The sequence below is a fragment of the Martes martes genome, assembly GCF_963455335.1.
Source record: "Martes martes genome assembly, chromosome: 2".
Taxonomy (NCBI): Eukaryota; Metazoa; Chordata; class Mammalia; order Carnivora; family Mustelidae; genus Martes; species Martes martes.
The window spans coordinates 94,877,537-94,903,566 of record NC_137889.1 but is presented as its reverse complement, the minus strand read 5'-3'; the positions used below and the strand labels follow the sequence as shown (position 1 = coordinate 94,903,566).

At 34.7% G+C, this 26,030-nt stretch overlaps 1 protein-coding gene across 3 annotated transcripts in view; it reads right to left on the bottom strand.

The window, feature by feature from the left end:
- GRID2 (glutamate ionotropic receptor delta type subunit 2) overlaps positions 1 to 26,030 on the bottom strand; it is a gene marked incomplete at both ends in the record, with an annotated part of 1,466,807 nt that overhangs the window by 351,037 nt on the left and 1,089,740 nt on the right. For all 3 annotated transcript variants that reach the window (XM_080796960.1, XM_080796959.1, XM_080796961.1), the window contains one exon: positions 17,940 to 18,041. In XM_080796960.1, coding sequence (XP_080653086.1) covers positions 17,940 to 18,041 — 102 coding nt within the window. The remainder of the gene's footprint in view (positions 1 to 17,939; positions 18,042 to 26,030) is intronic.

The following is a 26,030-nucleotide window of genomic DNA, read 5'->3' as shown; positions in this document are numbered from 1 at the left end:
TGCATTCACATGCTTAGGGGGTGGGGAATGAGGGGCATAAACTACGTGGCAGATACCAGAAAAAAACAAAAAACAAAAACTTGGTCTTTTAACACATGGTGGTGTCTCAATCAGTCAATCAATCAATCTCTCTCTCTCATTCCCTTTCTGCACTCTGAAATTCCCTTTTTTTTCTAAAGTAATTTAAAAGTTCTTCTTCTGATTCACACTTTAGTCAGTATATTGATGGGATCACAGTTTTAGCACAAAGATTATTTTAAAGTGAAAACATTTAAAATCTTATTTGAACTTCCCTTATCTGACTAAAGCAGAGCCCTCTGAAAGTGTAAATGCCACTTACCCTACTCCAAGGGAGTTTCCGGCAAATTCCAGGAAGGAGACTTCTCATTCCCTTTAGTATTAAACAAACAATAGACCCTTCCATATTTTCCTTTTGGAAGCCCTAACCCATTGTTAATCTGCCTATTACACATTAATGCACAGGCTCTCAAACGTTGGAACCTAAGAGGGTAGAGGAAAAGTTTTTCTCCCAACAGTCCCAAGCTTTTTTTCTGAATAAAGATGGTCTCTTCCTTAAAAGGAAATCTGGAGAGAATAAGACACCTAATAATTTCACCAAGCCCTCTCTACACCCTCTGTGGAAAATGCACTCACTATTTCAGCCACTGGCCTGCCCCATCTAAGGTTTTAAGAATAAGGTGACAGGTTCTCTATTTCTAGTGAACTGAATGCTTTCTGAAGGATGTACCTTTTCTTTTGATTTTATTAGGAAGCATGGTGGGAAATGTAAAAGAAAAGATCTCCTGTTTAGAAGGCAGAAACATAACAGTAGAAAGTAGAAAGGTGCTGATATTTAAAAGCAAGAAACAAATCTGTGGGGATTTACAAAATGTAGAGAAGTCTGAACTTTTAGCTACAAAGACAATATTCTATGTTTCACAAATTAATAAGCATACAAAGAAGATTACCTGAAATGTTATTAAAATTAATAATAAGACATATGAAAATGACCTCTGTGCCACCTCTTACCAGGACTACGGATATGAATTACAGTTTTGAATTAATTATGGGGATACAAATAAGGAATTAGAGGTAGGTTCTGATAATTTACTGGAACGTGTAAAGATGCAGAAAATTTTTTTTTCATTGCTGTATTTGATAGCATAATAAATCAGAATACTTAGCCTATACCAGCCCTAACACCTCCTCTCTGTGGGATTCTCCATTGGATGGAGCAAAAGTCACTTAAGAATGTCAAAAAATAACATTGGTCCTATTTATTCTTGCATTTCTCAAGGAGATACTCTAGCTGTATTCCCAAATGTAATACTATGTGTGTTAAAATGCATCTTAGTTCTTGGAGTTGATAACCAAAGGTCATTCTTAAAATTTAAAAGGACTAATAAAACAAAAGTGAGATATTCTTCAAACTCTTTGTTCTTGATGAGTGATCACTTTTTTATTCTCCTTGACTTTTAAAAAGTAAAGGACCTTGCTTTCAAATGCTAATCGGTTGCTTCTTTATTCCCCCAGAGACTTCAGACCATTCTGCTTCAAATCTTCATTTTCTTGAGTGCTTTATTGACCATGGTCTTGGAGATTACATGTAGTTCAGAACAACATACAGCTTGTTATTTTTAACTGAACTGTGGAGCACACTACTGTACATAAGAATCAATGGGGGAAAATAGTTTGAACAGTCCATTTTCCCATTTCAAATTATCATGCTATTAGCAATGGTTAAAAATAAAAGAGAGATAGAGAAGAAAAAAAAAAACCTTAAAATCTACCCTTGAAAAAAATCCTTAAAAAATATGATGTTCGTTTTCTCCCGCTAACGTCCATCACCCAGAGAACCTGAAATTCCTTGCTAAAAGATTTTAAACATGCAAGAATCACAAATTCTGCGCAGTTTCCAACATGATCACCTTTTTTCCCCCAGGTTAAAATAATTAGTACACAGTTTACAAGGAGATGCTGTGAAACGACACCTTACAACCCAAAACTCTTTGTATTTCAACTGATCATTAAAAAACCCAAGGGGTGTATTCTGAACCAGAATGCATTTGCCTTCCTTTCCTTGACCAACTTTTCCATTTCTAGGGCCTCCATGCAGTATGGTGATTCTCTCCTTGACTGACTCCTACCTCCCTAGAGAGAGCTGAATTTTAGTAGCTGTTGTGTTCTAGAAGCTGACAGATGAGTAAGCTAGTCCCACGCTGAATGCTTTTTGGAGGTATCTCTTCTCATTTCAGTCTACCCCAGAGTCCCATTTAGTGCAGTGGATAGTGATTTAATAAATGGTCCCCTATTGGTCAAAACCTGTTCCTGTTTCTGTAAAAGAATCTAAATCTCACTTGAGGTCCAGCTTCCTCACTGACACCCAACTCCATGGCTCTTTGAGAGGCACTGGGAAGGCACACTAGGTTTTCTCAAAATTTATTTCCTTTGTAAACAGAAACCTAATTATTCATTTTATAATGATTTATAATTAGATTTATATATAATTTATTATATATTATATATAATTTATAATAATAAATCTAATTATTCATTTTAATTCAAAACCATTTTCCCCTACTGATTGGGAGGATTTCTAAAACATAAGCAAAGAGATCCTGTGACTTTTTCTTTTTCTTCTCTTTCTTTTTCCTTTCTTCTTCTTCTTCTTCTTTTTTTTTTTTTTTTGCATCTGTTTACCCAAGGCTAATTTAGGTCAGCAATAAAACAGCAACATCAATGTGCTATTGAAGTTCAGAGATGGCAGATGAATATGCATCTTCCTAATAAAAAGAGGGACCTTTTGAGAGATCAGGACAACATTTAAGACACCAAAATAGCAAGATACATGAGACTATGCCACTTCATAGCTATATAAGTTATATACTTAAATATCTATTAATTGTTACAGAATTCAAAGATAAACATATGCTTTTCTCATACCCTTTTAAGGTCTTGGTAGAATAAGATCCTCCCCGTCCCCCGCCCCAACACACACACAAAACAAAATCTTTCTCAAAACTCTCTACATCATATGTGAGTTCTGGGACTTGATCTGCTTCCTGTCATTCTTTGCCCAGCTTTGTATAGTTTCTCTGTATGCATTTACAACTTATTACTCAGCCAAGACTTAAAATTTCTGCAAGTATTCTCCTTGACAGCTCTCTCTTTTCCAGAACATGTCCCTAAATTACCAACCACCTCAGCCTTCCCAAACTTAGATCTCTAATTTCTAAATTCAGTAAGGCTGATAAGCTCTGTTTTGGATCTATATCCCTGTTCCTCCAGTATGGAAATTCCCACGAGCCAGAAATCTGGGGTGATTATTGGGATCATTTTGTAGTCTCCAACCTCTTAACCATCAGAATCCTTTTTTTACTTACTAACCAATGTTTGAAAGTTTTTTTTTTTTCCATTCATCGCTCTGTTTTCTAGTTGTTTATTACAGAGATTTAGTCTAGTAATCCTTACTCCATCATGGGTGGTTAGGGAGTCAGACAAACATAAATTCAACGCTTATTTTTATCAGTGCTTATTTTTGCCAACTTGAAGAAGTTATTTAATTAGCTCTAAGTCTCAGTCATATCACGAAAATACAAATAAGAATCTTAAGGGCTCCATGAAGACAGGAGATTTTAAAATACCAAGAATAAGATTTATTAGTAAGTGTACTCTAAGTGTTAGCTGGTAACATTATCTATAAGATTTAATGATTATTAATTCATTAATAGAATCCTTTGTAACTCCAAAGAGAAAAATCTATATCAGAGACATCTCTTTGTTTTTTATTCTTTTTATTTTTATTCATTTTTTTATTTTTATACTCATTTTCATTTCTGAGGAACCATATATAGGAGTGGTTTAGTGTTGTTGTAACTATACTAAAATGATTGCACTGGTGAAAGATAACTGAAAACTTCAAGGTCACTTTAACATTTACTTTCTGAAATAATGCAATTTGGAAAGTAAGGTATAATACAGTTCATATAATTTTGGTTAGAATACTGCAGAAGTAATGGGAGTTAATATAGACCCATGGTGCCTACATCTTTGAATTTGCAAATGCTCTGTCAATTTCTTTCTAAACATCTAGAGACAAATAGTAAATCTATTTTTCATAAGTAAGTTATATAACACGTCTCTGAAATATTTATTCATTGTTTAGTCCAAGAATTCAGGTTTCAACTTCCAAAAGGAAAAATGTCAGATCATGCATGGTTACCTCAGCGCAGTTGTGATACTCACACATGTCTGCATGACAACTATCAACTTAAGAATTGGTGTGATGAGAAAGAATAAGACATTGTCAAGCCATTGTCATGCATCAATTCTCATGATGATTTCATTCAGTAAGCATTGAAGTGAACACATATTCCAGTGTTGCTATAAATTACATCAATTGTATAGGCCATCATTTGTATCTAATTCTCAAGGGTCTGTTTATAAAAATAACCCTTTTCCCTTTTCTCTCACATAAGATGGGTACAATCAGCAGAGGAGACAACAAAATATGTATACAATACTGAGCTACGTTTACTGATTACAGTGTTTCCATAACAAAAATGAGAACCATTTTATCTAAACTTGAGGCTGGATCAGAGTTGTAATGATGATATCTTTAACTTGTTGATGGATATTATTGAAATTGTATCATGCTAACCTCACTTTCACAAACAAGTTTTTAATTGAATTGTCTCCAAAGGGGCTCTTAGAAAAAAGAATACCTTACACACAGGCTGCTGGAATTTTCTGCATTTCAAGTATATTTATCTCAGGTAATATTCCTATTTAGTTACAGGACACTTTAAATTCTTGATGTCTGCATACTTTTGCATAGACTCTTTACATTGTTGAGTATCTCTTCCCTTTTATCTATGCCTTGATAATCCTTGCTCATCTTTCAAAACCACGTTGCATCATCCTTTAAGCCTCTCCGACTGCCCTACCCATGAGTTAGATGTCTCTTTTATGTTTTCTCTTAACACCCTGTGCATAAGGAGAACTAATACACACACACACACACACACACACACACACACACACACACACACACACATTTCCTATGTACCAGGCTGTTACAAGTCCTTTGTTCTTTGTATGCATTAATTCCTTTAATTTCCATCGTGGCTCCGTGTGGTAGATGGTATTATTATTTCCATTTTACAGATGAAGACAGAATCATAGAGAGTTGGAGAACTGGGAATTTCAACATAATCCAGTTCCACACTGTTCTTCTTTCTTTTTTCTTTTTTAACAACTTCACTGAGATATAATTCACATACCATACAATTCACTCATTCGAAATGTTCACAGTCAATGGCTTCATTGTATTCACAGACGTGCTACCATCACTGCAGTCAGTTTTAGAACTTTATTCCGCAAAGAAATCCAGTTCCCATTAGCCATCACTTCCCAACCCCCTAATGTTCTCTAGCCTTAAATAGTCACTACTCTACTTCCTATGCCTATACATTTGCCTATTCTTGACACGTCACATGAATGGAATCATATGATATATTATCTATTGTAACTGATATCTTTCATTTAGCATAAAGTTTTCAAGTTTGACCTGTGGACAATGTTATCAGTGCTTCATTTGATTTCATGGCAAAATAATATTCTATTTTACCAGTATACTGCCTTTTCTTTATTCATTCATCAGTTGATGGACATTTGGGTTATTTCAATTTTTTTGTTATCATATCATATCAATAAAGCTATGAATATTTGTGTACAAGTTTTTGTGTAGACATACATTTTCATTTCTCCTTGGAATATATCTAAGTATTATCTAAGTACTTAGATCAGATATATATATATATATGATATATCTAAGTATCAGAATTTCTGATTTCTGAGTCATATAGTAACCCTGTGTTTAACCATTTGAGAAATTGCTAAACTGTTTTCTGAAGCAACTACATTATTTTACATTCCCACCAGCAATTTATGAGGGTTCTGATTTCTCCACAACTTAGTCAACAGTCACCATTATCTGTCCTTTTGATTTATAACCATCCTAGAAGTTGTGAAGTGGTAATTCATTATAGGTTTGATTTGCATTTCCATTACGACAAATAATTTTGGGAATATTTCATGTGCTTATTGACCATTTATATCCCTTCTTTGAAAAACTATCTGTTGGGATCTTTTGTCCATTTTTATTTGGTTTATTTTTCTTCTTCATATTCAGTTATTCCAACTTTATTATTTATATATACTAAAAACAAGTCCCTTATCAGAAATATGATTTGCAAATATTTTCTACCAAGCCATGGGTTGACTTTTCACTTCTTTTGATTCTGTCCTTTGAGGCATAATGTTTTTAATTTTGATGAAATCCAATGTTCTAATTTTTTTTATTGTTTGTGTCTTGAGTGTCACATTTAAGAATCTATTGCCAAAATAATGTTACAAAGTTTACATCGATGTTTCTTCTAAATGCTTTATAGATTAAACTTTTACATTTAAGTCTATTATCCATTTGGAGGTTTTTTTTGTTTGTTTGTTTTTGTTTTTTAAGTAGACTCTACAACTAGCATGGAGCCCAGTGTGGGGCTTGAACTCACATCCCTGAGATCAAGATCTGAGTTGAGATCAAGAGTTGGACACTTAACCCTGACTGTTCCACCCAGGCAACCCTGCAGTTAATTTCTACATGTGGCTTAAAGTAGGGGTCTGAATTCATTCTTTTGCATGTGGGTACCTAGTTGTGTCTGCATGATTTTAGAAAAGACTATTCTTTCCCCAATGAATGGTCTTGACACACTTGTTTAAAATCAATTAATTTTGGCTTAATTCTGGTCTCTCAGTTCTATTACACTGATCTGAATATCTGTCTTTAACCAATATGATGCTATCTTGATTACTGTAGCTTTTTAGTAAGCTATGAAATTGAGAGGTGTGAGTCTTTGAACTTTGTTCAAGACTTTTTGTTGTTGCCTCCTCTCCCCCCTATACTGGTTCTATTACATTTCCACACAAATTTTAGAATCAGCTGGTTAATTATGGCAAAAAAGAGTTAGAATTTTAATAGGAATTTCACTGAATCTGTAGATCCATTTGGAGAATATTCCCATCTTTTTTTTTCTTTTCTTGAGAATATTCCCATCATAATAAATATTGAGTCTTTCAATCCATAACCACAAAATATCTCTTTTATTATTTAGGACTTTCAAATTTCTTTCAACTATGTTCCATAGCATTCAGTATATAAAAATCACAGTTATTTTGTTAAGTTTATTTTTAATTATTTTATTTTTTGATACATTTAAATGGAAATGTTTTGTTATTTCTTTTTTAGATTTTTCATTGTTAGTATACAAAAATACAATTTTTTTTGTACACTGACCTTATAACCTGCAAAATCGTTGAACTCATTTATTAACTCTAACAGCGTGTGTGTATATGTATGTATACATGCTTTAGGGTTTTCTGTATGTAGATCATGTCATTTATAAATAGAGACAATTTTACTTCCTCCTTTTTAATCTCATTTTTAAAATTTAATTTCCTTGCCTAATGGTGCTGGCTAAAATCCTTAGTACAATGTTGAGTAGAAATAGTGATAACCAACATCTTGTTACTGACCTTAGGGCAGGGAGCTTTCTAGTTTTTCACCAGAGATATGAGATTAGCTATTGAGTTTTTTATAGATGTTTTTCTCAAGTTGAGGAATTCCCTCCTATTACCAGATTGTTGAGTGTTTATCATAAAGTAGTGTTGGATTCTATTAAATTCTTTTTCTACATCTGTTGAGATGATCATGTGATTTCATTCCTTTTTTATTAATGTGGTATAGGACATTGGTTTTCATATATTGAACCAAACTTATATTCCTAGGCTAAATTCCACTTGGTCATGGTGAATTATCCTTTTCATATGATCCTATATTCAGTTTGCTAGCATTTTGTTGAGGATGTTTGTGTCCATATAGATATTGTGTCATATTCATTGTTGTCATTACACTCCATGAATTACTAGCTGATTGCTTTACTGTTTTCAGGAAAGCCCTGGATAAAAAATTGTTCATCTGTCTGAACAAAATAAATTTTGGTAGGTGTTATTTTAGAGGCCAAACTTTAAAATTTTTTTTGATCCCAGGAAGGCTATTTCTGACTATCTCCTTCCCTGGCTTTCACTGGCAAACTAGTAGGCTTATGATTTAGCTTGTTGCTCTAACTTCAGAGGAGCCTTTGACATAACTTCCCTATACTGTTTCAAATAATTGGAGAATGCCTATGTGCTCTCTTTTCTTATGGACTGTATCTTCCCTGAGCAAAATTTCAGTGCCCCTACTCTGAATACTGGGTTGGGTGTAGCCTCCAGTCTTCTCTACTCATCTCTGTTGGCTTGGAACCTTTGGAACAAGCTGGAGCCATCAAGGCCCCAGTATTCCAGGCCTACCACACCTGGAGCAGAAACTGCACTCTGTGGGTGGGAGCTGAATGGAGAAAGGGAGCCCCCAAACTGTTAGCCTCTCTCACCAGGAATTTAGCCTCTTCAGATTAGAGGTGGAAGGTACAAGAAATGCTAGCTGCCTGTTCCTCCAGATGAAATAACTCTTCCTTGGGAACTTGGGGGTGAGGGAGTCCTGTCTTCTTGGGAAAACCTGCTTGGAGTGGAACTTCCATCAAGCTGAGTTGGGGAGGAGTTGAGGTGGAAAGGGAAGGATTAGGAGGTAGTTCAGATGCCACAGACTTTGGTAGTTCTGACTGAGTTTTAGATTTTCTTGAGTGTTACTTCATTTTCTGTAAGCCCTTAGAAAAATTTCCAGACTTTAAATGGCTTTATCTATTTATTTACTTACTTAATTTTTTGGTTGTTTTGCTGGGAAGTAGGTCCATGAACTCCCCATTCTGCCAGTCTGGAGATGGAACGCCTCCAGGGACTGCTTTTCACAGTGCTATGCTGTATACTTCCAATGCGGTATTTATGACATAGTACTTGTTGTATTCTATTGCAACTTTCCATTTATTTTATATAACATCAGTTGGAGACTTTGCCAGACAAAGCTACCATTTTTGTCTGAAGCCCTGAACCAAACCATATTATTTATTAACTCTTCCAAAGAAGCCCTCTTCAGACATTGCTTTGGGAGCTACCAGAGCTTGGCACCTCCCGGCTGTGAGTACCTGCCCAGTGGAGCCTCCTGTCAAGCTTATTCTCGCTGCCCCTAACTTTGTCTCTAGTCTCAGGAGGCTGAAAGGCCGAGACTTCATGAAAGCTTAAACCCGTGTGGAGGTTCAAAATGCTGAAGGTTTGCAAGTAGCAAAAACTGGGACTATGTCCCTAGCAAAAAAATGAGGACAATGAATTTCAGGGCTATTACTGAAGCATTTTCTTAGTTATTTATTAATATATAATCTATTTAGAGCTAGCCTGGAATCAAACACAATTCTTCTGAGACAATATAATTAGATACACAGACTTTCAGAAATTTTTAAGTTTATAATTAGGAGCTTTTTTTTTTTTTAAATCCTCGGCTATTTTTTTGTTGTTATTCCTCATTTTTCCTCTCAAAAGCACCAGCTTCACTAGCAATAAGAGTTGTGGTGGCTCTCATTAGCAGATTTTCAAATTAAGGTAATAGTAACTAGGCCTAAAAGTCATGAGTCTACAATTCATGTGTCTTTGTCTGCCTTCTGTCCTATAAATAATTTCCCACAAAAATCTGAAGATTGGTGACAATGATGAATTATACTTTTGTGATCAATCATGCTCATTTTTTCTTTTCTTCAGTTTGCATATCACTGTTCTACTGCAGGGACAATACATCTTATATTTAAAGACGCTGTGTACTTTGCTAACTGCTTTCACATAGTTTAACATATTTACCCATAAAAACCCATTTGATCACACTAAAGGCCAGTTCCACTATTTCCCTTTTACAGACAGAAAAACTAAGGTTCAAAAATAGTTCTTTTGTTTCCATAAGTTCAATGATCTATTAAGTGGAAAAGCTGGAACTTGAACGGACATCTTTTGATTGGTAAGGCCAGAATTCTCTGCAGTACATGCCAAATGCTTTGTATGTGTTTGAGGAGAGAAGATTAGGTGGAGAAAAGGTAATGAAAAAGGCTAAAGTGCTTCCAGTAAGAAAATTAATCACATGTTATTTACTGCTTAGTTATAATGTATCTCCAGAAGAAATAAGTGTGTTCCTCGATCTTATACTGACATATATCAATTACTATTTCTAAACTTCATACCTTCTTGTATATTATAAAAATTGAGATTTTGTTAGTTACATATTAGCCATGATGCCCTTTAACATTAAAAAAAAATCCAAGTTTTATTTATTTGTATTTAATATAAGAAGATTGAATAAATTTCCAGGCATAATCCAAGAGAAAAAAAAGAGGGAAGGCTTTTTTTTCTTCTATTTGGATTGCTCTTTCAATAGAAGATTATGAACTGTACAATCATTCCATATTTTGCTTTTTTTCCTCTTTATCCATTATCCTGATTTTGTCTAATCCTGTACTTTCCACAGACTGGGAAAATGAATTTTGAAATATCAATGAAATATCAATATATCAATGAAATATCAATGAATTAGAAATGAAAACATTGTGGGAAAAGGGCTACTGATGACTGTCTCCAAGATCCAGACTATTATATGATTCAATATTATTTGTAACTTCTTGTCATATATGATCTTACTATTTCATAATGAGAGTGATCCTTGATGTTTTGAGTTAAAGATTTTTACTTCTTTACCTTAAAAGCATATAGTTATCTGAACACAGTGTAAGTGGGTTAAGTCATTTCCTCATGTCAATTCTGTCAAAAGATTTAATAGCTTTGAGTCTTTTGCTTTTTGAAAATAATTCTTTATGTTCTTTGTACTTTTAATACTGAGTCTAAATGTAAAATTTTAAGTGTCAGATTAAACCTATAGAGTTTATGGGACAACAGTTGGTCAAATAGTATATAGATTATATGACTATATTCCTACTGATTTCAGACTTTAATAGTCTAATGATATAACATGCGCTTTACTTATGTGTAAACTATCTTGTGGCCCACATCCTGTCTCCATCTTCCACCCTTCAAGTTATTTCTGCGAGACATCTAGGACATATATAACAGTCCTTCACATTTTGAGAGCTACACCTCACGTAGTTCTCTGTCAGAGAAGCATTTCCTTATATCCCCAGTTCACCTAATTATCATTGTCTCTTTTTAGATATTGTCAATATTCCCAGTAGATGTCATGTTCTATGCGATGATCATGCTATTTTGTTACCTCTGCATCCCTAGCACCTAGCACAACATATAGGACAGAGAGGATGCTGAATCAATAATGTTGGGTTAATATAATAAGGAATGGTTCGAAAGGAGACACATTTGGAACACTGAATGGCGTGAGCACTGGGACTTGGCAACCTGTGGAGGCAGAGAGGTAGCAGATATCCACTCCTGCCTTCCTCATTAAGGTGTGCAGAGGGAGGGAAGGAATAAACAGCAAGGAATAAATAGCAAGGGAAAAGGAATAAATAGCAAGAAATCTACAAAAACTGAATGCTGTGCTTTTTCAGCCATTTAGGCTTTGATTGGTGAGAGTAACGGACCCAGTCATGGTGATTTCAGAGGCTCTGGGAAGTTTGAGAAACCCAGGTGTTCTTCAGAAGGGAACAGTGAAAAGCAGGGAGCTTAGTGACTTGTTCAAGATGTAAATAAAACAGATAAAGGAGTCTCCAGCATGCCAACAAATTTGTCTGATTCAGCAAGGTGTAATAAAGGGAAAAAGATTCAGGGATAAAATCCCATGCTGGAAATGAATATCTGTCACTCCAGGCTACCCTTTGCAATCTGTCTTGGAAATCTGGACTTAGTGAATGCAAACCAAAGAATGAGGAATCTTAAAACCACCGATTTATAGTGTGGCCTATTCACATAGTCTTGTGTCCAACCTGTTCTTATTTTCTGTAATTACATATAGAGGTGTGGGGTTTTTTTTTCCTTTTTCCTTCCTTTTTTCCTTTTTCTTTCCTTTGCTTCTACTCCTCCCTCCCCTGCCCCACCACACACACCTCTTCTGGCTATCTGAATATTTTGATTTGTTCATTCAACAAATACTTACTGATTGCTTTTGTAATCCAGTCATTATAAGTGAAACGAACTTTGTGTCTTATTGTTACAGTTTAGAGGGAGAATATAACATTAATGAAATTATTACAAAAAAAATAATAACAGAGTTACAAAGAGGTCTAAATGAAAGAACATAATGAAATAAGGAATTAAATTGTCCTGTAAAGCCATGAAGTCAGTCCTAGATGTCATTGCTGAGATTAGATCATAAAGAGTGTGATGTCTGTCCTCTATTTCTCTCTATGTATTTCTCTCAACTTTATCATTCTTTTTCAGCCTTTACAAAATGTATTTAATTCTGAGTCCTTCACACACAGGTTCTATTTTCTGATAGAGAACTTAATAATTTTGATAAAATGGTTTGTGTAGAGCTCCTGGAAAGCAAGGACTATATCTTATTTATTTTTGCCTTTCTGGAATTTAGGATAATGTCTCAAGCTTATAATATATGCTCAATAAATAGTTGAGTCAAGGTTAATGGTTTAGGTCATTTTACCTTTCTCTGATCTCAGATAACATGTAAATTTTCACAGTGAAATAAGGTCTGCTGAAAATTAAATTCCAAGAAGTGAGACTAATAGTAAGGAAATATTTTAGGAAAAGGAAATTACTATTTATTTATTTATTTGTTTGTTTGTGTGAGAGAGAGAGAGAGAGAGAGATCAAGACAGTGAGGGATGCAACACAAGCCAGGGGAGAGGAAGAGGAAGAAGCAGGCTTCCTGTTGAGAAGGGAGCCTGATGCAGGGCTCCATACCTGGGATCATTACCTGAGCAGAAGGCAGATACTTAAGGACTGAGCCACCCAGGCAACCGACAGCTACCTGCTATACCTTTCTTATGGTGAGCTGCTTGGGGAAACTTACCTTCTCTCAACACATAGTTTGGACTTGGCTTTATGTGGTATTGGTTTAAGATAAGCTGCCTTTGTTTATTTTCTACTTTTATCTTTCTATGATTCTAATGATAGTTTTAGTTTAGATAGTAATTTTTAAATTGCTATTACAGTCCTTTTTTAAAAAATTGGCTTCATATCCTAATGTTATTTCTTTTCTTTTGGAAGTATTCCTTAAAATAGTCTCTTTCTTTATGATGGCTTCTTGCCCAGATTTGTTGAATTCAGCTTTCCAGGAATATCCATTAACTTAATTAATTTTATAAAAATACCCTCCATGTATTATTTAATCTAAGATATTTTCAATTATAAAATGCACAATTGTTTTTCCTATCACTAAGATAAAATATGCTGCCAAATATAATTGTAAGGGACCATTAATTAACTGAAAAACATATCTTGATTTCAGATATTAAAATGTTAAAAATTGTATGGTATCAAATTTATAAAATACAGAAATATCACTCTCACAGCTTTGCCATAAGTTTCCAATCATACATTTATACAAAGTTTTAAAATTATTTCTATGGTAATGGAAAAAGAAATACTGTGTTACACACTTACTATAGGACAATGGTATTGCATTTTTTTTTCAAAAATATTCTGAGAGCTTTAGAAGATGCCTACTGGAATGCAACTCCCAAAAGTCAGTTTCTTTGTCTGTTTTGTATGTACCCCGAGCACCTAGAAGAAGGCACTCAATAAATATTTCTCAAATGAATTTGAGTAAATTCATGTTTCATTAGAGATGCCATGTGTCTGTTTTTAAGAATTATTAATCAGTGAGTTCCTTCTAAATGCCAGTTTATATTTTCAGATATCTTGTACAGCATAGCTTCCTTCTCAAGCCTTACTTTGCACTTGTTGCCAACTTCTTTCTGTTATATTTTGTGAGTATTATAATGATATTTACAACTCAGTCATGTTTGCAACAACTTTTTGTGACTTACCATGAAAAAAACTGAATGACATAATGGGTTATTTATGGCTATCCATAGTTCCACTACTTTAGAAGTTAAAAGGAAAAAACAAATCTTAATAAATGTCTTGTACTAATACACTTGGTACTCAGGAAAAGGAGAGATCAGTGGGCTAATATAAACATAAATTATAGAAAAAGGACTAAGTTTGCTGGGTCTGAATTTTATTCTCATTCCATAAGACATTTATGTAGCTTTGGAGATGGCTGAGTATAAATTTATCCATATGTGATGGTATTTAGAAAAATGCTCCTAAGTTATCAATCCCATAAATTTGGAACCTTCCCATCTCAATAATTATATTTAATTTAAGCCTAACATGAGTTCATTCTGATTCTTAAGGGAGAATATCAGAGGGGCTAAGAATGTGGCTTCTGGAGTCCAAATTTCTGGGCTTGAAACTTATCTGTAGCTCTTATTAGCTATACGGTCATAGAACTTTAGTTTGCATTTTTGTGCCCTATTTTCAACCTTCTAATGTCATTGATACATTTCTTGTAGGGCTTTTATAAGGACTAAATAACACATATAAAGTTTTTAATAGGTTCTTTCAAATAGTAGATGCTAATGTCGGTTCTTCCCTATTTCCCCTCTGGATCGATCCACACTGCCCTTCACTGCCCTGCTTTGTGTCCTGGCAGCCTGGCTGACCTTCGCAGTCTTCCTTACTTGGGCTCCCGTGCTCCCTGACTTCTGGTTAGATTTTCACCTGGAGACAATGAAGGGATGGAAAGACAGAAGAAGGGAAATTGACATAACCCCTCTCCCCACTTCCTCACTGCTTGATTGTGGTTTGACGGTGACTTTCTCCATCCTCTTTCTGTATGGAAATTCACAGCTACTATTGAATGGTCTCCCATGGTTCTAGCTATTGCCAAATCTTGGTACTACTACCTCCCCAGGCCCCATCAGATTTCAGGGTAGTGAAGATTTGCTGTACAGCTAGGCCCTGATGCATCAACACCCCTTGTTGAATCCTTTAACCCTATTTATATCCTTGTTAATGATAGCTTTATTTGTATTGGTCAAATACCTTTATTTGACTCTCTTTAGTTAAGCATTTGTGTATACCATTTATTTCCAATAGGGTCATAAATGGTATGGAGCTGAATTATTTGGTTTAAAATAAGGATCAGAGTATTTCTTTCAAGTCAACGAAATATCATTAACAGTGATAGGAATGGGGGTTTCAAAACTTAGGTAGAGAAAATCAATTTTATTAATCTGTGTGTCGTTATAGCATAAATGTCCTCAGCACTAAAGGAGGTATGTGTAGAACTGGGACTAGATTGCAATTAGGATGGAATAAAGATTGAGAGACCTCCCCTCAGGGGCTTTACCCATGAAACCTCCTTTTCCTTCTCCCTTCTTGATAGTGTTGGAGCAAGTTCATGGAATACAAGAAAGTGGTGTTTACGTGGCCAAATCAAGTTCAGTATAAACCAAATCTAAGTTTTGGGGTTTAGTAGGCATCAAGATTTTGGAGTTGCTGGGTGGATTGAGGGGAGAGTCATTCTTAGCATTCTTAGCAGAAGCCTGCAAAGCCACATAAGTAAGAGCTAGACCTGGAAGAGTGATTGTGGGAAATAAATAAGAAGGTCATGGCTGGTTCCATTCAAACAGAATTACAGGAGGAAACAGTAAGCCTATAAAATAATTGAGTATAATGGCTACATATTGTGGGAGTGTAATAAGTGTAAGGACATTTTACACACTGATAAATCCACATTGCCTCACAGAAGACCTGGGAAACGTTGTTTCTATGTCTCCACTGACTAACATGTCTGGGATCTGTGCAGGGCTGAGCTTACAGGACATGGAGGCCCTTATGAGTCATGAAGGTGAGACTGAAGCATGAACGCATTACCATTGTATAAAGCAATACATGCATGGCAATTTCATGCATGACAATAATTTTGTTCAGTCTGGACATAAATTTATAATAATTTGCCATATGACGTTTTCCTGATAAAACTCACTGTCATCTTATTCAGAGTTAAGAATTTTTAACCCTCAAGCCAAATAAAGTCCTATAGATACCTCAATTCTAATACTTATCATAGTAGGAGTAGAGAGAGTATAATATAATGTTAAGAGGGAAGAAGCTAAGAGGTCTGGAGTCAGTTTGACTTCCTGGATTTGAATCCTAACTCTCTCTATATACTAACTCAGTATATACTCCACCTTTTTTTTTTTTTTTCCAACCAACCTCTGCATATCCCAGTTTCCTCTCCCTCATCCTTGGACTCAGAGAAGTACTTATTTCTTGGAAATACTGTAAGGACTAAATGAAACAATACAGGCTAATAACTTCATAAAATACTTGGCATATAGTTAAGTACCTAACAGTTCTTGCCTGGTTTTCTTTTTGTATGTGCATCTCCCAACAAGATTCTTTGTGTACCCTGAGGTATGAATATACCTATAAGGTGAATACATATACCTACATAATTGATATGTAATGTAATAGGTACATATATTATTCTTTTTATATCCATTATAAGTCTATCAGATAGTAAAGTACTAAATAAATATTTGCTTAGTGACTAAATGAGTTTAGCTAGCCTTAGAAATCTGAATCTCAAAGACAAAAACAATGTAGATATATTGTCTTTCTTGAAGTTGTCTCCTGAGATTCTATGTTAATCACTAGAAAAGAGACTATTAATAGTTCACTGCACTTTAAATGTCTTTTTTTTTTTTTTTTTGATATTAGCACATCAATGCCATTTCACAGCCTTGGGTGCATTCAGAATCACCATCACATTCAAGTTGTCAAGTATTCATAATATTTGCCAAAAAAGTAAAAATCTTATCAAAATAATAGCTAAGAATAAATTATAGGCACCAAAAAGGGGGGAGAGACTACTCATTTGAATATGCTTTTACAGAGACTAATACAGATCTCTTTTTAAACAATGAAATTATGTTGAGTCCACTTAATTTGTATTGAACAATGTATAAGGGGCAGACCTTGCTGTTATAAACTCTGCTAGATACTCAATAGGCAGCAATTAAAAAAAAGAGACCATGTTTTTTTCCATCTACTAATTCTGCAGTTTATTCAGCCTATAGAAAGACTTTTTCAAATTTAAAAACAAGGAGACTTTTCTAAGGAAAAATAAAGTTAACAACCATGGACATTTTGAAACTGACTATAGAGTATAAGCCTAAACTCATAGAGACAGCAAGGGAGAATGCATATTTTCCTGCTTTATGGGTATTTAGACAGTATCCATTTGAGTATTTTACTGTTTAAAATATTTTTACATGTAATTTTATATGCTTATTAAAAGGGAATATAATAATATACAGAACGATGATAATAGTTACCATTTGATTCTAAGTAAATGTAATTTACATTTTTTATTTTAATAAATATTTTACATGTATAATTCCATTTAATAGTCACAGAATCACTAGATGGTAAGCTTCATAAAGACAAAATCATATCTATCCATTTCTTTATTCATCAGTGAAACCAAGTAATCAGCAATGAGTTTGAATACAGTTGACTCTCAAGAAATATTTACTAAACAATTGTATGATCTTTCCTTTGAAGTAGGTTCTTGCTAGAAAAGCAGCGTTTAGTCTGCCAATGTTTGAGTATTACTGAGTGTACTACATTTTGTCAACTCTACCCTTGCTTGGCGTGATTAATCTTATCTATGCAAATTTACAGTGACAAAATGCCTGAGGGAGATCTTTATCTTGTACAGCAAACTGGGCCTAAAATGTCTCAGAAAGAAAATTACAAAACCACTGTAATTAAAAGCAAAGCCTACAAAAATCTGATTCTGATCCATATAAATTGAAGGTCGGAAAATATGACCATTAAACATATCTTTGAAAGCACAGTAGGGATTTGTTAAAAGTTCTTTAAAGATTATGGCATCACCTAAAACATAAAGAAATGAAGGATAAAGTAACTTCTAGAAGCCGGAACCCCACCGCTCAGATCAGACTTACCAGAACGGTCACCACACGTAGAACCACTCCACGCATGTTATTCTCTAGTTTCTTGTCAGTCAGTGACCCATTCAGCCCTGTGACAGGATTCCAGCACCCAAGCTGAAAGGTAAAATAGCTTGGTCACTTTCCCGCCTGAAGAACAGTCCAATCACCTATGCAAAAGTCTTGCAGAAAACTGTGTGATATCTCTTGAAATAAGTAGTATAGGAAAGGTCCTGCACAGGTTTTCTTTTTTAATAGCAAATGAAGCAATCAGAAATTCCATTTCCCACTCTTAAATATCATTATATGGCATATAACAGTATCCAGTATGTTTCAGGAGACTCACTAAGGACATGTAATTAATAAGGAGTGATAATACACCAATAATTCAGTCCCAGTAATGCACTAATTGGAAAAATAATAGTGCATATAATTCTAGTATAATATCTGTTCTTAATATACCGATTATTGTACAAGTTAGATTCTTATAGTTTCAATGGTTTTAATTAGATATTACACTGCTTTTATTGGAAAAAACCAGATTTTTAATACAGTTAGAAGGTTTACTGTTTTTATTTGAGGGGAAAAATCGTGTATATGGCTTTGCTGTTTTCAAGTATTCACAGTACATACAATGATATAATTTGCCTTTTTGGTCAGTGCTACCAATTTCCTTGGAATATTTTGGCAGCTGCCTTTCCCTTAAAGTCTTACACCAATTCACTGCTCTTTACACTCCAAATACTGGTTTAATTTTACATCCTCATGTAGTTCTCAGCTCTTGTAATATCCAAATCTGAGGGCTAACAGTTTTAAAATTACTGCCTATAAGTCACAACAGGATTAAAAACTGATAACTCTCAATTCAGAAATAAGGAGGGGAAAAAAAGAGATATTGTGACTTGAATTAGCAGATAACTCAAAAAGCAAAGCTGCAAAGAGAGTCCCATAATGTGCATCTTGGGAAGAAATGTCGTGCTATTAATTCTGATACAGATCCATGAGCTTTCACTTTGAGGAACCTATTCCATTTGCATGCTTTAAAAATATAACAATCCTTTAGTCATATTTGGAGACTGCTCTGATTGACTGAATGGTTTCTAGGGGCACCTGGCTATTTGTGCTGCTTCCTCCTGAAGACTGATTTATTTCCCCGCATTGCATTTTGTTTGTGGCTTCCAAAGTTGGCAACACGTTGGCAAGTCTCCTTCATAAATAAAAGATTTAGGTGCTTCCTATTAAAACTCAAGCTTCTCTTTGAGTCCCCAAGAGGTGTTTAATTAAGAAACCTAAAATGTACACAATATATCTTAAGAGAAGGGATGTCACAGTATAAACAAAAAGCCAGCTTTTTCGGTATTAAAATAATTTGGAAAAGGCTGATAATTGTAGGTTTCAACTACAAAAACACATTAAATTCATGCAATGATATGTCATTCTTAGTTACCTAAAACGTCTAATTAGAACTTAGGTCTAATTAGCAGATCCAAATGTGCTGAAAGTCTAATTATCAGAGATATTGTAGTCCTCTTGCCCAATTTAGAACCTTATGAAATTTCTTTCGATCTTTTGTTCTCTTCTCAGGTCAACCAAAGTCTATGTTCAATTACATTCCTTGATGTGTGCTTTTTCTAGTAACTTTTTCAAGAAGATTTTATTTTCTTAGACTAAATACTGGTGAGAAAAGCAGTTTGCAACGTTAAAAGAAGGACTGCTACACTATCCACCTTTTACAGTTCTAGTCCTTAATTCCAAGCTAACTGAATAGCTTTTAGGACATCATGTTTTTCAAGGTAAATATGGCTAAGTTACCAAAGTAAATACAAGGATTTCTTTTTTTTTTTTTTTTTTTTGTCTTCCTTGGTGAACCTACTGCTAGTTTGACTAAATAAATGACATCTTATTTATGCCAACTTGGCCATAGGATTTGGGTGTATTGACCAGTCAAAATATATACGAGTGGAACGACAATAAGGCTTGCTGAGCAGTCTGTCCGAACAATGCTCTGGAAAAACATTTAAAAATATATACTTTCTGGCTTCTTAATTACAGCTTCCTTTAATCGTAACTAAATATAGTCAGTGGTTTAAAAATTTTAAGGCACTCAAACATTTGGGATTTTGAAATAACAATAAAAACATTTGTCTTCAGACCTGGGCAATAACTTACACATTTGTATACATATATAATGTGTATATATATAATATCTCTTCTCACTTAAAAAAAATATTTGGCCAAGTTCTTTCTCATATATATTACAAGACATCATTTTCTCCTCTGCCTGATGATTTTTTTCCATTTCTATTTTCTCTCTCTCTTCTCCCCCTTTGCTTGCGATTTGACTCACGTGTCTTTTGATCATAGCACTTGTAAAGTTGTTTCTCTTCATCATAACAGCAGTTGGGATTTCAGAATTGGCAACACCTTTTACTTAATTCAGTTCTTCATATGCACAAACTCTAACACTTAAAAGTAGTTGAATATTAGCTACAGATGTCAAGAACTAGGAATTTCAGAGACTGAATTTTGAGTTAGAGTAAAGTTTAGAATACAGATTATCTGGAAAACTAGAAATAAAATATATCCACTTGTCACATATCAATATGGAACAAAGAAATCATTCAGAAATTAAAATAATGCTTATTTCCTATATTGAATAGAACTATTTTTTTTTTGCATTTTTTGGAATAATTTCTAAGTGTTAGCCATGATACTGAGCTCTTTATACCTGATCTCATTTAGACCTCAAAATAACTTTATGAGAAGCTGTTATTATAATTTTTATATTATAAACATAGAAACTAAGAGCTTATCTAAAGTCACATAACTACTAAGAGATGAAACTAGGATTTAAACTAGTGCTTTTAAAAAGTCCAGATTTGGGATGCCTGGATGGTTCAGCCTTCAGCTCAGGTCATGACCTCCAGGTCCAAGGATCTAGCCCCTCACTGGGTTCCTTGCTTAGCAGGGAGTCTGCTTCTCCCTCTCCCTTTGCCCCTCCCCTGCTTGAGCGCTCTCTCTCTCTCTCAGGTAAATAAATAAAATATTTAAAAAAATAAAAAATAAAAGTTTAGATTCAGTGGTTTTAATTGCAGTGCTGTTTTATAGCTTATGAATTTTTTTTATAAATATGATCCATTTAAGGTAGGTAGAGAAAATACTATTCTTATATTTTAGTCAAAAAATTAAGGCTTAGAATTGTTAACTGGCTTCCTCAATATAAAAGCTGCTGAATTCACATTCTGGCAATATAACTGAAAAGGCATATCATCATCATCATCATTTTTATCAAAGAAATTATAACATGTGCATAATGCATAGTATATGTTAATCTTCTGAGGTCTTTATTTATATTAATTAATTTACTTCTCAAAACAATGCAATGAGAAAGGCAACATTATTATCTCCATTCAAAAGAAGGGAAAACTGAAGATTGAGAGTTTGTGCTCCTTCCACGGTGTTATCTTTCATCCACTTAATCAGTCATGAGGTATTGAGTAGAATAAGCAAAGCAGCAGAAAAATGAAATGGACAAGAGATTCTCAAAAACATTTCTGGAAATCTCTATGTTGCATTACCAAATTACTAAAGATAAGTGTGGAACACATTTCATTTACCGAAAGGTCTGTTGACGCTTCTCAAAATGTACCAGAGATAAATGAGGAAATAAACAATAGTAATACATAGAGAAAATGCTGATTATTTTTCAAGTTTTAAGATTCCTTAATTTCTCTTCATAGCCACTCATCTCCCTGAGGTTCCCTTCAAGTTTTTCTGTTTGATTGTAATAGCTCCTTCCAATAATAAGCAATACAAATGAGTTAGGTTCACACAAATTCAAAGTGAATTTGTATCTACAGTGGGTCATATTCCTTGCAGCACAGCAAGATTGACACAGTGATTTAAAAAAAAAAAAAAAAAAAAGCCTGGAAGAATTTCATTTAAGTTCAAGTGTGAAGCTTATCTAACAACTTCTCTGGTTTCGTTGTTAGAAATTCTATTAACTTGATTTCTTTGGGTATGTGGAGAAGGTTGTTTTTGTCCGACTGTGTTTTTATTTTTGTCCCCCCACCTTTTTTTTAAACAATGAGGCCAGGGACTAATAAAGATAATGCACACAGACTATTACTTATAACACTATGTATTCAGCAGAGCACTTTCTAAGTAAAAAATAATAAAAGTAGCCCCTGCAGCACATGAGATTTACAGAAAGTCATACTGCTGATGGCAAAACAAGATTCAGTGTCTCCCATGGTCTGACAGTCTAGAGAAAATTTAGAAGGGATTAAAAAAATAAAGACCAATTCAATTTCCTTTCAATTACAGTATATTGATTTCCCGTAGCATTATCTGGTTATTGCTGAAAGTCACTTTAAAATCTTAAAAATGCTTAATGCTTTAATTATCCCCTTCATTGGAGCTTTAGCGACCATAATCTTGTCGCTCTCTGTTAAAATCAATGTAGCATCTTGTGTTCAACAAAACGGTTGATGTATTTGCAAGAGCACAGTAATAGGTTCCTGACACGATGCATCATGCTGTGAGCAAATGACCAAGTTTTAGATATTTACTCTTTTCTTCTCAATATTTCCTCTTTTCATTTGTTCATGGGCTTTAAAGGATGATGTTTGACTAGGTTTTGCATCCCTATTTTTCCGGCAGTGTTACAATGTCAAAAAAGAGCTGGACTGTTCGACTTTAATTTTACGCTTAATAGTTACAGGCCTTAATCACAGGAGTCAAGAGAGCTCTTAATTGAATACCAAATGGGATTCCCTACATTTATGAGCTTGTATTCATATGGAACAAATGAAGCCTGGCTCCAGTACGGAAGCTCCAGCTGCAGGACACAACATATCAGGCTGTGTGCTGCCCGCCCCTTCCTTGCCTTTATTTGCTTTCCCAGCCTTTAAAGGAAAAAAGGGAACGATAAGGCATAGGCAAAGTAGCTGGAAGCTACCCATTTAGAAATGCACAGCATTTATTTGATAGATATTACCTCTATAATGGGATAGAAAGTGTAAAAAGAAATACATATGGCAGGTTGGCTCAGATACATGTTTTATAGAGTTAAATTGGGATGTTTCTTTTCTTTGATATGTACAGGAATGTAGTGTGTCAGTAATCTCTCCAATAATAATTTTGTTGGTGATATTTCCATCTGTAAAACAGGTTCAATTTGTAAGACTTTCTCTCTAGGGGATGATTATTGCCTCCTAAGATTCTATTCCTACAGATTGGTCATTACCATGAAGTAGTAGATGTTCTTTAGATTATGTGAAATAGCCTTAACACTTGAGTTTCCTTTAGGAGAATATATCTTTGGGGAAAAAAAAAAATCAGAAAGAAATATCCCCTGAGTCCACTGCTTACATTTCCCTGTATTGCTGCTGAAAACAAAATTTCTGCACCATGTAATGATGTACATATAAAATAAGAACTTAGCTGATTTCTATGAATGAAGAACATAAACATGAGAAGTTATAGATATGAAAAAATAGCTTAAAGATGTTTTATGCAGCTATAATTACTACTCACAGTATCATCTGGCATTTAATTGATTAATATTTTGCCATTGTTATAAGTTTTCCTTTCTTTTATAATTCTTTTTGGTGTAAAATTACTGTTACACTATATTTAGAGGCAGTATATCATAGTGGCTAAAACCAGAAACTCTAGAACCCCACTGCTTAGGTTCAAGCACCTACTCTACTCTGACACTTGCTGGGCATGTGTCATTGGGCCTCCGTTTTCTCACCTCTCAAATGGGCATAATAAAAGCGACTTCCTCACAGGGTTGGTGGGAGTATTAACTGAATTCATCTATGTCAAGTATTTAGAAGTGTTCCTGGCACATAAAGACTAAAGAAGTGTTAATTATCATCCCTGTAAAATCAGCCCTCATTTTTCTAGCTCAGCCTCATCGTTTGGAGTTCCTTACTAGTTTCAGTGAGGAAGCATACATCTAAAGCTGTGGTTCTCAACTTCGGCTACATATTAGAATCACCTGAAGATTTTAAAAACTTCTGATGTATCAGCACAAACCCAGAACAATTAAGTCCAAATCTCCAGGGATGGGATCCAGGCATCAGTATTATTTATGGCTCTCCAGGTGATTTCAACCTCTAGCCAAGATTGAGAAATCCTGCACTAAAATTTGCCTTAACACCCAGGGAATGCAGTCTCATAGAAGGCCTACTTATCTCATTGACTGACGGCATCATTTTTACTGGCTTCCTTTACACAAGCTAACTAGGGACACTTTCTCAAAAAAAGCAAGCAATTTTATTTTTCTTGTTCTAAATAGGATAGGAGGTTATAAACTCTGTGAAGTCAGAATGATGCCTACCTTGTCTACTCTTGTACTCCTAGTCCTTATCATAGTATTGATATATTAGAACATGGTAGGTCCCAACAAACATCTGATGAATTAATGCATTCATTAAAACTCCTGTTATCCTCTTCCTTCTCCTTCTTTTTCTCTTACTTCTTCTTTTTTTTCTTTTTTTCATTTTTCTGTCTCTCTAGTTCAAACTAAATGAAGAAGCAAAACATCCCCTGAGATCGTGTCCTGGTATCATACCATGCCGTTGCCAATTTTTTAAAATTCTTCTGGGTGATTCCCTTCACTCAAATTCTACTAGCTTTCCTTTTTTTTTTTCTGATCAGATTTTTTTTCCTAATAATATTTTAGCATTACCACCTGGTAAAAGTTGCTGGATTTTCTTCTCTTTCATTCTTTGCTATCTCTCGAAGTTTTAAAACCACATTAGAATTCTCTTTCTTTTCTTGTCCATTACATAATTAACCACTTAAAGTCAGGGGTACCATCTTTATCATCTTTTTGTGCCCAGTGCCTAGTACAGTGTTTTGCATAAGTAAAATATTTATTTTTTTTGAAATTAAAAGTTAAGGTACACTTAAGTTTAATGTAAAGCATTTCTATTGTACCGTAGATCTTTGTTGCCAAACAATTAAAATCTGATGTCTGGACATCTTTATATATTTTACTATCTCTTCAATATTTATGCTTAGATAACTCAAAGTCACCTCAAATATCTAGAAATTAAACTCAGGACACCTGGGTGTTTCAGTCCGTTAAATGTCTGCTTTCAGCTCAGGTCATGATCCCAGTATCCTGGGATAGAGCCCCGCATTGAGCTCCCTGCTCAGTGGAAAGCCTGCTTCTCCCTCTCCTGCTGTTCCCCTGCTTGTGCTTGCTCTCACTCTCTCTCTCTTTGTCAAATGAATAAATAAAATCTTAAAAAATAATACTAATAAAAGATTAAACTCATAATCTAGCCCCACCATCCATCCTTCCACTAGCTAAAAACTAACAAATCTGTTTTACAACCACACATATCTAATCCATTGCCAATCTGCCAATTTCCCTTCCAAAAACACACTCCTGAATCTATTTAACTCCATCTCCTTGCCACCATCCTAGTCCAAGGTAACTCCGTTGCTTCTCTTTTACAATCCTCCCTCTGTGTTGTAACATAAATATAAATTTAGATATGATGTCCTCTGTCTGAAATCTTTCCATAGTCCTCCATCAATATCAAAAGAAAAACCAAACTTCTAATGTGGCCAACCATGGTCTGTGTGATTTGTCACATTTTACATTCACAATCTCAGGTCACACCACATTCTCTCTCAGTGTTTGAATGCCAACCGTATTCATTTTTTTTTAAAAGATTTTATTTATTTATTTGATGGACAGAGATCACAAGTAGGCAGAGAGGCAGGCAGAGTGGGGGTGGGGGGGGGAGACAGGCTCCCTGCTGAGCAGAGAGCCCTATGTGGGGCTTGATCCCAGGATCCTGGGATCATAACCTGAGCCAAAGGCAGAGGCTTTAACCCACTGAGCCACCCAGGCAGCCCTGCTGTATTTGTTTTCTTTCAGCTTCTTGAGTTAGACATAATCCTCCTGCCTTAAGGATTTAAACATTATTTCTCAAATATTAAAGTATATCAGAACTACTTGGGAGTGAAAACCAAAACAAACAAAAACAATGCCACAGCTATATGCCATGACAATTAAATCAGAATTTCTGGGCATGAAATCCAGACACCAGTATTTTTAAAGTTTCCAAGATGGGGCAC